This window comes from Tachypleus tridentatus, chromosome 6 (genome assembly GCF_004210375.1).
Source record: "Tachypleus tridentatus isolate NWPU-2018 chromosome 6, ASM421037v1, whole genome shotgun sequence".
Classification (NCBI taxonomy): domain Eukaryota; kingdom Metazoa; phylum Arthropoda; class Merostomata; order Xiphosura; family Limulidae; genus Tachypleus; species Tachypleus tridentatus.
The window spans coordinates 120,409,154-120,422,910 of record NC_134830.1 but is presented as its reverse complement, the minus strand read 5'-3'; the positions used below and the strand labels follow the sequence as shown (position 1 = coordinate 120,422,910).

Below are 13,757 nucleotides of genomic sequence, written 5' to 3'. Positions count from 1 at the left end.
TTTAAGGAACTGTGGTCGTGTGAGAAATTATTATAATGAGGCAACGAAAGCTGAAAATAAGCCTCAAAGCCAGGTCAAAAGTACTGTTTAATAAGGCCTACAGTTTAATACAGTGTCCATTAATTGGCAGTTTGAACATTGCTTAACTAATAAATCTCATATCAATCAGTATTTAAACTGAGAATCTTTTCAATAATTTGAAAAACAAAATATCGTACCTGCAGACTACAACAATTTCTGTTTTATTTAATGAAAGAGGGTATAAATTGTTTATATATTTTTTTCGTTATTTAAAAAACACCCACATATTATTCCTAAAATATTTTTTGTTTTATCAACACTGGTTAGAAAAAAGGTATATTTTGCAAATAGTTATGAAATATTGTTGCATCTCAGGTTAAAAAATAATGTTTCTAGCAATTACATTTACTCTTGAAAATCAGTTACTAAATAAACACGTATTTTCTGCTTAGGGTTTCTACACTGCAGTACCATATCACATGGGGCCTTGTGGTCAACGTCTGGGGAACCTCATGCATTAAATAACATTTCTAAACTAATATTAATTTTTACCTTAACCCCTTAAAACTGATTCGGTTATTCCGACCACCCATCTTAGGTTATATGACAGCGTTTTCCAAAGTGTGAATGGGTCGCGATCTCCAGGAAGGCGCGCGAGCGATTAGAGTTGAGTCAATAGCGCAAAATTAAGCGTTTTAACACATTTTACCTTAATGAAAATAATAAGTAGTTATTGCAAGACATATAGCATTTTAATATGTATCCATGTATTAAACCTCGTTTACTTAACTCACTCTTTCTTATTTACAAAAAAAAGAGTGGTCCGAAATAAACGATATTTATTAAAGGGGGCGTAGATGATAGAAGTTCAAAAGACGTAAAATTACGATATAATGCAAAACGATGTTTAAATAAATAGCATTAATAACGTTTAAAGTACGTTATTATGAGCTCATTTCTATAATTAACACGAGAAAGTATGTGGGCGTATGGCCCACATTTACAGGTTCACTATAATACAAGTATAATATTTAATTAACTACTGTTTTGTAGTTTTTAAGTTTAATAATCATTGTTTCTATAACGCCCCCCAGTGGCACAGAGGCATGTCTGTGGACTCACACTGCTAAAATCCGGGTTTCGATACCCGTGATGGATAGAGCACAGATAGTCCATTGTGTAGCTTTGTGTTTAATTTGAACCAAATCAATTCACTATAATGCAAATTTAATTTATTTAACCACATTATGAATGGTAATCATTAGATATACTTATTTACGCGTTCTAATACAAATCAAAGCCAAATTTGAGAATTCTGTGAAATGCCTGGGTTAGGGGTTGAATTTAATTTTTTTACCTTTGTGCACACCTCGGCTTCGAAACGATTCGGTTGGTACCATTTATAAGTCGGTGCAACCAGTGGTTTAGAAGGAGTTACGTGACACACGGACAGACACCGAATCGTATTATATTGGAAATGAAACTGTATGATAAAATCTTAAACGTCGTAAAATTACGTTATAAAAATAAACACATATCGTTTGTTTGTTTTTTAATTTCGCGCAAAGCTACACGAGGGTTATCTATGCTAACCGTCCATAATTTAGCAGTGTAAGACTACAGGGATGTCATCACCACCCACCACCAACTGTTGGACTACTCTTTTACTAACGAAGAGTGGGAATGGCCATGTCATTCTAATGCTCCAAGAGCTGAAAGGGCGAAAATGTTTGGTGTGATAGAGGTTCAAACCCGCGACCTTTGAACTACGAGTCGAGTGCCTTAACAACATGTTCATGCCAGTCTCAAACATAATAACACGAAACTAGATTATAAGAACTGATGTCAATAATGAGCCTTTGAGAAATTAACATGACATATATAACAAAAACTGCTATAAATAAAGTGTTGTATCACAGGCGAATATTGATATAAGTAACACCAACTGGTGAACTGAACTATACAAGCAACACAAATTATATTAATACGATGAAAACGGAAACACAATATTGAAAAAATCGTGTTACCATAGTAACAAGTAGTATTGTTATGTACAATTACTTAAATCAAATACCTTAGACGTTAAGTAACTACAGCAACAAAGACAAGACAAAAAATATTCACCATATGATACTCCCAATCATTTCCGAAAGAGAATGCTGACACGGCTGATTTGATTGGATCTTGATAACATCTTATGTTTTCGTCACTGCTACGATTGATGACTGTGAGGTTAGCGGCTTCCGTCTGTTATTGAGACTCTTGTCGCTATTGGCTGAAAAAACAGCATTTCCACTTTCACTATTTGTAGCCACATTTTGGAATGGTTGAACAGAATTCTTTTCTTTGACAGATTTTGTTTGTTTTGTCTTGTTTTTATCCGAAGAATTTGAGAAGTCCACTTTGCTTTCCTGATTTATCGATTTATTACTGGATTTATCAGCAATTTCAATAGCTCTCTTAGAACTGTTACTGTCTCTCGTCAATTCGAAGACCTCATTCTTGTTGGTTTTATTTACCTCGGTGTTGATTAAATTACTTTGATTTTTATCTTGGCCAGATTTGTTGTGGCCGTATTTTTCTGATGACTGGTTGGTAAAATCGTTATCTTCATCAATAGAGGGCACTGTCGTCTCTTGTAAAGGTTCAATATTAAATCTGACAGCACTAGAGCTGGCGCCCATTCTTCCTCACATAAAAACCTGACAAATTAGAAGACGAAAATATTAGTTAACATACATGTGTGTAAGTTAACAGTTATGTAAAAAAAATGTCAGAAAATAATATTTTTGTTTAGTTAAAACGAGCAGTAATATTTAACATATAAGATACCATCCAGAACATTGGACAACACGTAAACAACCATTCTTACTGTCACAAATCACGCAATAAGTATAACATTTTAAAGGTATTCTACTTAAAGTACTGTGAAACATACTTTTTTAAATTCTATAAAGTATATCTATATATTAACACACCTAAATTACAAAGTAATTTATAAAGTAAGAACTTTATAAATAAGAAAAAAGAAGTCAATTTTAGACTACAAATCGTGACAAACTCCCTAGAGGTCTTCCATAAATATACGGTTCGAGTTGCAATGGGGACTTCGCAGGTACGCAGTTGCTTATTTTTTGAATTTCGCGCAAAGCTACACCAGTGCTATCTGCGCTAGCCGTCCCTAATTTAGCGGTGTAAGACTAGAAGGAAGACAGCTAGTCATAAACACCCACCGCCAACTCTTGAGCTACTCTTTTATGAACGAACAGTGGGATTGACCATAACATTATAACACCCCACAGCTAAAAGGGCGAGCATGTTTGGTGCAACGGGAATTCGAACCCGCGACTCTCAGATTACTGGTCGAGCGCCCAAGCCACCTTGCCATGCCGGGCCTCAGGCACGTAATAGAATAGGATTGTTGTTATTCAAGTTTCTCCTGCTATCTTTCTCATGAAAACAGCCATTGATTTGCAGATGTGGCTGGAAGTTTGTAATTTTTTTTTTCTCATGAGTCTTCATTACCTTCAAATCCCTGTTTATTATCTTATTAGCCGTATTAAAGTATATGTTGATCTTTTTTGTGATCACATTTCTTTGGGGTCGAAGGGTTCTTTTTCGTAACCAAAACCTTTACTTTGTAGAAAAAGACGTTGCTCCGGACTAGCATGAGATGTGGTTTTGGAACTTGTTGCTGTTGTAAAAAACGCTTTGTTCCTTTTTCCTCTTCTACGGCCTGGCATGGCCGAGTGCGTAAGGCGTGCGACTCGTAATCCGAGGGTCGCGGATTCGCGCCCGCGTCGCGCTAAACATGCTCGCCCTCCCAGCCGTAGGGGTGTATAATGTGACGGTCAATCCCACTATTCGTTGGTAAAAGAGTAGCCTAAGAGTTGGCGGTGGGTGGTGATGACTAGCTGCCTTCCCTCTAATCTTACACTGCTAAATTAGGGACGGCTAGCACAGATAGCCCTCGAGTAGCTTTGTGCGAAATTCCAAAACAAACAAACAAACAAACAAAATCCTCTTCTACACTGAAGAGTCCGTTCTTCGAATTTTCTTCAAGAATCTCGATACACAAGTATCAATCCTGGGCTCTGAAAGTACTTTCCATCCACATGTCTGTCCTTGTGTTATTGCGCTAATAAATGGCCGGGGGGGGGGGTTTGCTGAGATCAGATGTATATGTGCAGGGGTGTTCTAAATTTTTCGGAGTGTGAGTCGGAGTCACCCATAACAGCCCATGGATTTGAGGCTAACTAGAATCTCAACTGGATCCAGAAGCAGTCACTCTACCTTGAAACTACAGCATTTCGATCTTATCGAACAGTGAAAAGACTGAACTATAAACACTTGATACTTGCTTTCTGCCATTCTGTGCTTTATATTTGTAGAAAATAAAACCTTAACAATACTTATTGAACGAAACGAGGCTTAGGATATAACATTGCAATTCTTCAATACGGATCAATAACTTTGCTCGCATAATTCGGTCGTATGTTTTGGGAATACGAACAAAAATAAAGAAATGATTTTCAATTAAATGATAAAAGCTTCTCTAGCTGAAATGGTATTCTGGTCGCACCAAACATGCTCGCCCTTTCAGCCGTTGGGGCGTTATAATGTTATGGTCAATCCCACTATTCGTTAGTAAAATAGTAGCCCAAGAGTTGGCGGTGAGTGATGATGACTAGCTGCCTTCTCTCTAGTCTTACACTGCTAAATTAGGGATGGATAGCGTAGATAGCTCTCGTGTAGCTTTGCGCGAAATTCAAAAACAAACTTAAGTGGTTCGTAGAAAGTATTCCAGTAAATGTTTTTTTTTTAAACTGTTTCGTCTGCCTGATTAAAACTACCTTACTCAAAGAGGTTGTGTTAAATCTACTGCAAACGTTTAGGCATCTAGTCATTTATTATGTATCAGTGGGTACACAGCTGCAAATCGATATACAAGTAGCATGTTCCCATAGAAAAGTACAACAATTTTCCACGTATCTGCAGTTTAATGTGTTCGTGTTTAAATGATGCATAAAAAAGTTGTACTCACTGTATTAGTGCAATATATATTAATTGATTTCAACGCCCATTTAGGCAAGTAGGACGGTATCAAATAGAGATAGAACGAATCTTTGGCATCTCGGATCTCCCTTGAGGCGCTGAACATGTCGCCAGTGGCGCCACGTCTGGAAACTATCATTTTGTAGTAAAGACTAGATGGAAAGCAGCTAGTCAACACCACCTACCACAAACTGCTAGGCTAATCTTTATAAACGAAAAGTGCAACTCGTGATGATGAGAAACCCATTTGACGTAAAAATATATTTTAAAGACGGCTGGTATAAGTGTTTATTTTAATTCAAGTGCTAATACCCATACCAGCCGTCTTGAGAAAAGTGTGACTGACAGTAGCGTTATAACGTTCCTACGGCTGAAAGGGCAAACATGTTCAGTGACGGGATTCAATCTCACGACCCGCAAATTGCGAGTCGAGTGCCTCCATCCGTCAGGCTTTCGAACCTTCGAGGATACACAACTAAATTACGTAAAACATGGTAAAGAAATCGGTTGTAATGTGCTAACAAGGGCACAGACACTCAACATTCCCGTAGTACTTTTGTCTACACATAAACTTAATACGAAATAAGTCGTAAACAAAATCAATGACTCTGTAAAGATGACTTTATGAGTACCTGGAGAAGTCTGTAATATTTCTAGACCGCACGATCTGACAATATTCCTCTGAGAGCAATTCATAGAGAAATATCTACAACTTATTAGGTCTAAGTGTGCGACAACACGATTATACTCAACATTGACAATACTGTAATTCCAACCACGTTAAAATTATTTGGTTATGGTTTCTGTTTAAGTCTAAGTTTGTTATACGTGTAACTAAAATAACACAGCTAATAAAGAGGGGTAAATACGATTATTGATGTTTAAATTAGATTAATTTTGGTTCTTTATGAAGTCACTAACATATACATTACTTAAAGTAAGACTTGATTACTGGTTTCATCTCTCAGCATATTTATACAGTACGAAACCAAACTTAAACTACATGTATTACTTCCAGACATTTCAGGCACGGACTCACAAGTGACGTGATGTATGACGTATTTCGTCGAACGTCATTTGTACTAACCAAGTTCAGAATCAATTAATAGCGCATATTCTCAGAAGGATATTATGTATATATAAAATTTAGCTTTGTGTTTTGTTGAAATACTGAGAGAATACTATCACCCTAACCTCACATTTCACGTTTTGATAAAAAGTTAAGAAAAAACGACCTTTACACTCCAGATAAATATAATATAATATTATTTTTATTTAAACCAACGTTTCGCCTATCAGGGTTAATATACATAACATAACGTTTCGTAGATAACTGAAATAAAATAAGATTTCCGAAATCAAACTTGCCCAATGAGGAGGAAGAAAAGTAGACTCGAGGCAGTCGAACGTCAGTAAATTGTGCATCAATTAAAATTAAGATAATTGAGGAACTGAATTCGTTGGATATTCATAGGATAATTATAGGTAAAAATAAGTTAGATTACCACCTTCTAATATATAGAAAAGTCGGTGAGTTTTGGTAACATTACGTTTCAACAATGACTTTTATGTCATGTTGCTTAACAACGAAAGTATAACCAAATATTGTTGTTACTTTATGTATTGCAAGTAAAAAATGATATGTATAGACAAAAAAATGGAAAAAAATATTTGTTGAATTCTTAATCTAAAGTCTCCGCTGATTAAAGATTTTTGTTATTAAAAAGACGTTGGTGATGTAACAGAAAACAGCTTAACTCAGAAACGATTTACGTTTTAAAATTGAATCGATAGTTTTACTTCCTTAATAAATTTTATGCACAGTATTCCACACTACGTTTTTACTTTACGGTTTGAAGAGCACAGGTAGCCTATTGTGTAGCTTTGTGCTTAACTAAAAACAAACAAACAAATGCTTTAGGCTTATTGTACAAACACTCACTACACTTATAAAGTTTCACGGCCTCCTTACACCTGCGTTACTAAACACACTACTTTTACACAGGTTAGATTAGACTATAAAAGAATATTAATAATAATTAACCCAAAAACCGAAGCCATGTTATTTATCTAATTTTTAAGGATATAAAATTCAATTAAATAAAAAGGTCCCTTGCGAAACACAGATATTATCAGTTCACAATTTCAGCATTAACAAAATTAATTAATTAAGGCAATTAATTCTGAAAAACAACATTATGATTTCATTAATAATTATGTACATCACACAGGATATGACTAGAAGTTATTAAATTTATTTATCATTTTTATTAATATTAGGAATAAAGGTTTGCCCCTCCACTGGCCGCCTTACTTCACTATATATTAATCAGCTACGAATGTTCCCCTTTCCCACCTCTCATCATTTGATCGTACCACTTAATAGCGCGCGGGTTAGATAAAAAAGTTTTCGCCCTCCACCAACCGCCCCACTTCATTAAGCACTGGTCAGCTAGGTGTGTCTGGCCCCCCCTCCTTTTAAAATCTTACTTCAATGTGAGAAATTACATTCTTGTTGACAGTCGCTGATTTTATGATGCTAGCTACGAAACAGTCACTGTGCCATAAATATGGAAATATTTCGAAGTCTCTGTAAAGTAAAGGCAAATTCTGTTGATTTACATTTGAAGCACTGTCGCCCATTCAGTCGTGTGGACTTTATAAAGTTATGGTCAATCCTGTTATTCGTTTGTAAAAAGTAACCCAAGAGTTGGCGATGGGTGGTGCTGACAAGCTGCTTACCCTCTACCATCTTATCTTTAAATTGGAAACGGTTTTAGTAGCTTTGCAATAAATTAGATAATGCTCAAAACTTTGCATGAAGACACTTCGCGGGTTCGAATCCCCTTCGCACCAAACATGCTCTCCTTTTCAGCCGTGGTGGCGTTATTATGTTACGGTCAATCCCACTGTGATCAGTAATGACGAGAAAACCCACTTGTTGAGAAAACAGCTGGTTTGGGTTGAGAATTATTTTATGTGGAGGGAGGTCAAAACGTTGTTCGCTCCTCCACATAAAATAATTTCTCAACCCAAACTGGTCAATCCCACTATTCGTTGGTAAAAGAGTAGCCCAAGAGTTGGCGGTGGGTGGTGATAACTAGCTACCTGCCCTCTAGTCTTACACTGCTAAATTATGGACGGCTAGCGCAGATAGCCCTGGTGTGGCTTTGCGCGAAATTCAAAAAACAAAAGACACTTCGTTCTGTTATACACCAATATAGAAAATATCATCTGATGCATTGGTGTCCTCTGTAATGAAGCTTTGCCTCCCAGCAACAAACAACAAAACTATATAACAGACGCTTGAAGGACGTGAAAAGGAATAAGAGGGGTGGAAGGATGGAAAAATCTCTATATAATTGGGAGAAGAAATGTATTTACAACATCCACTCTTCTCTTGAAGTTCGATTCCCCTCGTTAAACTCAGCAGATAGCCCGGTGTGGCTTTGCTATAATAAAACACACACACACTTAAAGTTTCCTCGCTTTTCGACTTTATCTCACTCAACGAAAACAAACAAACAACTATTTACTTGTAATTCTTTTTTCTCAGACGAAATTTTATCTTCAAGTTAAAACTGAAAGCGGTGTTATTTTAATTATTGGTCCGGCATGGCCAGGTGGGTTAAGGCGTGCGACTCGTAATCTGAGGGTCGGTGGTTCGCATCCCCTTCGCACCAAATATGCTCGCATTTTCAGCTGTGGGGGTGTTATAATGTTACGGTCAATCCCAGTATTCGTTGGTGAAAGAGTAGCCCAAGAGTTAGTGGTGGGTGGTGATGACTAGCTGCCTTCCCTCTAGTCTTACAATGCTAAATTAGGGACGGCTAGTGTAGATAGTCATCGAGTAGCTTTGCACGAAATTAGAAAACAAAAAAACAACAAACAAACAATCTTAATTATTCAAGCGTGGTTGGTGGACATCTGTTGGAAAAGTATGTATCAAAAACATAAGAGTTTATATGTTCCACTATCATGTAGACTTTTAGAGACCTTTAGTTGGTATAGTAAAGGAATGATTGTACTCGCCTAAGGTTACAAAGAAACTAGCAAGTGAGAAACTTAGACTCTCTTAGTTGTTTGTCGCGAAGTGCTTCATTATCCTGGAGAGATGAAATGTAATTAATGTAGTTCCAATGCAATCCTACAGGTGTATAAAGATCCACGGATAAATTTAGCCCTATGATTTGGCCACAAGAGACTGAATTAACGAAGATATGTTAGCTAAAACAATGGAATCATGCACGTCACTTAAGGCTTACCAAACAAAAAGGTTACAGATAACTTTATAAAAGATAGAGTTCTAATAAATTTGTGTAATAAATGTTTGAATAGTTAGCCAGTCACACTGTTTAGAAGTATTCTAGATACGAAACTAAATCTCAAAATAACAGGTTTCCATCATATGTGATTATGCATGTATATATATATACACACACATACTTGTATTCATACATAAATATATAAATGTGTGCTTAGACGGTTTCTATAGTTACCTACAATATACATCATAAACTAAAGAACCATCCTGACGTTACGTCAATGCCAAATATGTTTTAAAGAGTATATTTTGCGATTTTAGTCAATATAATAGTGCACTAATATAACGCCAGGCATATTCAAATCGAAAATCATAAGTTAGATTTGGAAAATGTAGAAAAGAAAGCTTTTAAGCATTATATATATATATATATACAATAATGTAGTAAAAAATCATAATGTCATAAATCAGCTATTCTCAATCTTGACCTTTGTTACATTATTATCTTCAGATTTATTTCAGCATAGTCTTGACCTTTGTTACGCTATTACATTCAGGTTTATTTCAGCATGGCCTTGACCTTTGTTACGTTATTATCTTCAGCATTATTTCATCATAACCTTGACCTTTGTTACATTATCTTCAGATATATTAAAGCATAACCTTGAATTTTATTACAGCATTGCCTTTGTTGTATCGTAACTTTGATCTATGTAAATAACAGAACTAAATATTTGAAACGTTTCCGTTAAACTTGCCATTTCCACATTTGGTACTCAACCCGCGAATACTGAAGTTCGTAGTGAATGACTAAACACACACAGAGACACATATATAATAACGATATTCGGTTTTAGCCTATGTGAAAAGAAAAAAGTCCACTGATAACACTTTATTCTGCTATGTGTAAAGAGTGTATGTCTCAATCAATAGTTACCGGTTATTTTTCACATTTATCCTAAATAACCAACACTTCATTCTTCTATGTGTAAGGTGTTTATCTTTAGACCAAAACTTATCGGTTATATTTCATACCTATCCTAAATAATCACAATAACATTTTATTTTCTCGACAGATGAAGATATTGTACGTTTATCCCTTTCAGTTATAAACGTTCACAATAAAACTTCTATAACCATCATCGTTTCACACTACAATAATAACAAAATAATCCAACTTTTACCTCCATCAAACGAAAATGATTAAAGTTGAATAAAAAACAAACAAAATTATACTTTTTCACCATATACCTCGAGCTAAGAACACGCGCATCACTGCTGCTTTTGTCCACAGAATAACATATAAACAGCAACAACTACGTGTTACCGACATTCGAAATACAAAAAGGAGACAATATATATCTAAGAATGAAGTTGACTATTTATATGCCAAACTCTTGCAAATAAACAAGATTCTACTCTATTAGTTTAGGGAAATAACTAAAACACTAACAACATGACAAACTTACTAGTTTCATTTAGCAGTATTAGTCCACATCTTAGCGAGCCTGGTCTGCAATTTTCAAAATCTGTTTCGTTTATCTAAACGCGTTAACAAGATTGAAGTCTTATCTAAAAGAGACGCCTAATGTGTTTAACAGCTTCACGTGGACGAACGGAGAGACTTAAACAACTGTTTTTTCCAATCTGTTGGTTTATTACCTTTACTAAACCCTGTAACACTTTCTCATGCAAGACGTAAAATAAGTACGTGTTTAGGTTAGGATTATACTTTCTCGTTGTACTGTCGCCCCACCTAGTGGTAAAAAAGCAAAAGTAATACGTTGATCGTACATTAATACATATTTAGATTATTGTTTATTTATAGATAAAATAATTACTCGTGAAGAAATAAAAACTAGGGTTGTTCTTTAGATACCATAAAACAGGAATAAAAACACGTCCTTAATGGATGTTTTTAGGTATAATAATGCTTTGTATATTGTAAAACGGAATAATTAGGGACAAAATCTATATAATTTTAACTTTTGAGAGTCTGAGTGACATATCTTCTTTTTTATCACACATGATATAACTTCACACCTGTTTACCTTCTTTTCAAAACATTTGGAATCTGATTGTTATGTTCTGTTTATTATTCTGAAGTATAACTTTTAACCTGATTTTGGTTATTTCTGTAAACCTCAATGCGTCATAGAAATAGGGACCAATTATTATTTTCGACCACATATTAAGATGACTTTCAACACTTAATTGTTAGAAGAAGTAAAACAGACTAAACCATACAGTGCTACAATTAGATCAATTTGAGCTGCTCAGGACACAGTGGAGTTTCATGAAATCCAGTTGAGCTACCATGGACGTTATGGCGTTCCCAAGAGATACAGTTGGTTACAATACTGAGCCATAATTGGGCCACCTATCCTCCATATAGCTTGAGAACTAAAAGCCATAGATGTATCGCCGTTTGGAAAAATCCATCTTTTGTGGTATTTTCACCGTAGCTCGTGAGAACTGAAGAAGTCCCACGAATATGTCAAAATTAATTTTTCTAATTTCAAGTCTTCTAAGATTTTTTATCATTAATTTAGCTAAAACGCTAACATTTATTAGATGCCAAAGTGTGGAAACTTACACAGATACACTAACAGCATTTTATGTTAGTAATATTAATGCATTGAAAAAATATATTGTTAGGCCTAACATCATATAAGATGGCATAACAAAAAAGTCGATTTTTAACATGAAAAAAAAGTATTTTACTGCCAATAATACACACTGTCGCTCTCTCTAGTGACACTAGATGTCGCCTTGCTGATACTTCCCAGTTTTTCATAACCTTTATTTTATTTCTATTACTATCATTGAAACTAAAACTGCTGAAGCTTATTATCGCTGTTCTCTGCTTAAGTCATCTAATTTATTGTTTCAATTTGATCTATTTAAATACTTTTAAACATATATCGCACACAGCGCCGTCTGTCCAATCTGTTTAACTATTTTCAGTTTATTTTGTATTATCTCAGAATTATTAAAAAAATTAAACACGTGCTTTCTAATTTGGTGGTACACGAACCAGATTAAACGTAAACATGTCTGAGAATTTATTAATATGAAACAGGGCTGTTAGGATAGCGACACCTAGTAGCTATTGGTGAGTTTTAAAGCCAATGAACACACACAGTAAAGAATATTCACAAATAAAGTATTATACACATTCGACAACTTTTCTATCTCTTCGGATTTTATTCTTATTAGACACATTGTTCATAATGTGTGATAGTTTCATCTGTTTAACAAACTTCAGACTTTACAGGTTTTTCTTTTATAACCAATGATGCAGAAGTGTAAAAACAAACAATAATATAGCTGTAATAGTGTAGTGTAACATGTACTGTGATATAGCAATTATAAATTACTGTAACATTCTTCTATATGAGTACTGAAACCTTCTTCTATAGAAATACAATACTATAGTACTGTAACATTCTTCTATATGAGTACTGTACTATAGTACTGTAACCTTCTTCTATATGAGTACTGTATTACAATACTGTAACTTTCTTCTATATGAGTACTGTATTGTAGTACTGTAATCTTCTTCTATATGAATGCAATATTATAGTACTGTAACTTTGTTCTATGTGAATTTGCCATCTATCGTACAAAACTCAAATGTAACATTTCAAAGTTTATATAGTTTTCTAAAGAAAATTGATCGAACGTAACATTTGTCTCAGAATATTCAAATTGTGCATTTCGTATACTATAAACTGTAAGCCTAGAACTTCGATTAATTTCAGAGTGTGAAGTGACTTAAGCCAGGTATCATACGCAATTATTTTATCAATTATATTGGGCACGTCGATGTTTTATCAGTTTTCATCTTTCCATAATGGTAATTGACACTTCAATATAACATTTAATAACAGGGTTCGTGGAATGAAGAGCACGTGGAAAAGTTCTGAGGAAACATGAATCTTCATGTTACGTTTAGAAGTTCTACTTTCCCAGTGGGTCAGAGGTAAGTTTATGGACTTACAACGTTAAAATTCTGGTTTTGACAGCGCCTATATAACTTGTGCAGCTCTGTATTAACATAAATAATAAACTGTATTTGCACTTCTCTTAATCAAATTACTGAAACGTTTCGCTAACCATAAATCAGACACTTAACTCGTTAGAACGTGTGACGTTCACGAAAATTATGGAATACCTAATCTATCCCAAAACTTTATACAATTAATAACGATAAATTATGTTTAGTAAAGGCTCAAGATATAGAAATATTGCAAATTTGTTTTACTTTGTTTATTTTAGCAAAAGAACCTACGTAATGGACCATCACGTCAAGGATTGTTTGCTGTGTTTGTTTGGAATCGAGCCCAAAGCTACACAATGGTCTCTCTGTGCTCTGCCCACCACGGGTATTAAAACCCGATTTTTAGCAGTGTGA

General features: G+C 34.9%; 1 protein-coding gene across 1 annotated transcript; it reads right to left on the bottom strand.

Moving 5' to 3' along the window:
* Window positions 1-2,150: 2,150 nt before the first annotated feature.
* LOC143253460 (uncharacterized) lies at window positions 2,151-11,086 on the bottom strand. Its single transcript, XM_076507427.1, has 2 exons — window positions 10,810-11,086; window positions 2,151-2,723 (listed from the first exon to the last, which is right to left on the bottom strand). Exon 2 carries the CDS (start codon window positions 2,703-2,705, stop codon window positions 2,217-2,219), a length of 489 nt encoding a protein of 162 aa, XP_076363542.1. The 5' UTR covers window positions 2,706-2,723; window positions 10,810-11,086; the 3' UTR covers window positions 2,151-2,216.
* Between the last annotated feature and the right edge of the window lie 2,671 nt (window positions 11,087-13,757).

Bases quoted from the DNA above. Each gene is read 5' to 3' on its own strand.
- LOC143253460 (XM_076507427.1), bottom strand. From the start codon at position 2,705: ATGGGCGCCAGCTCTAGTGCTGTCAGATTTAATATTGAACCTTTACAA.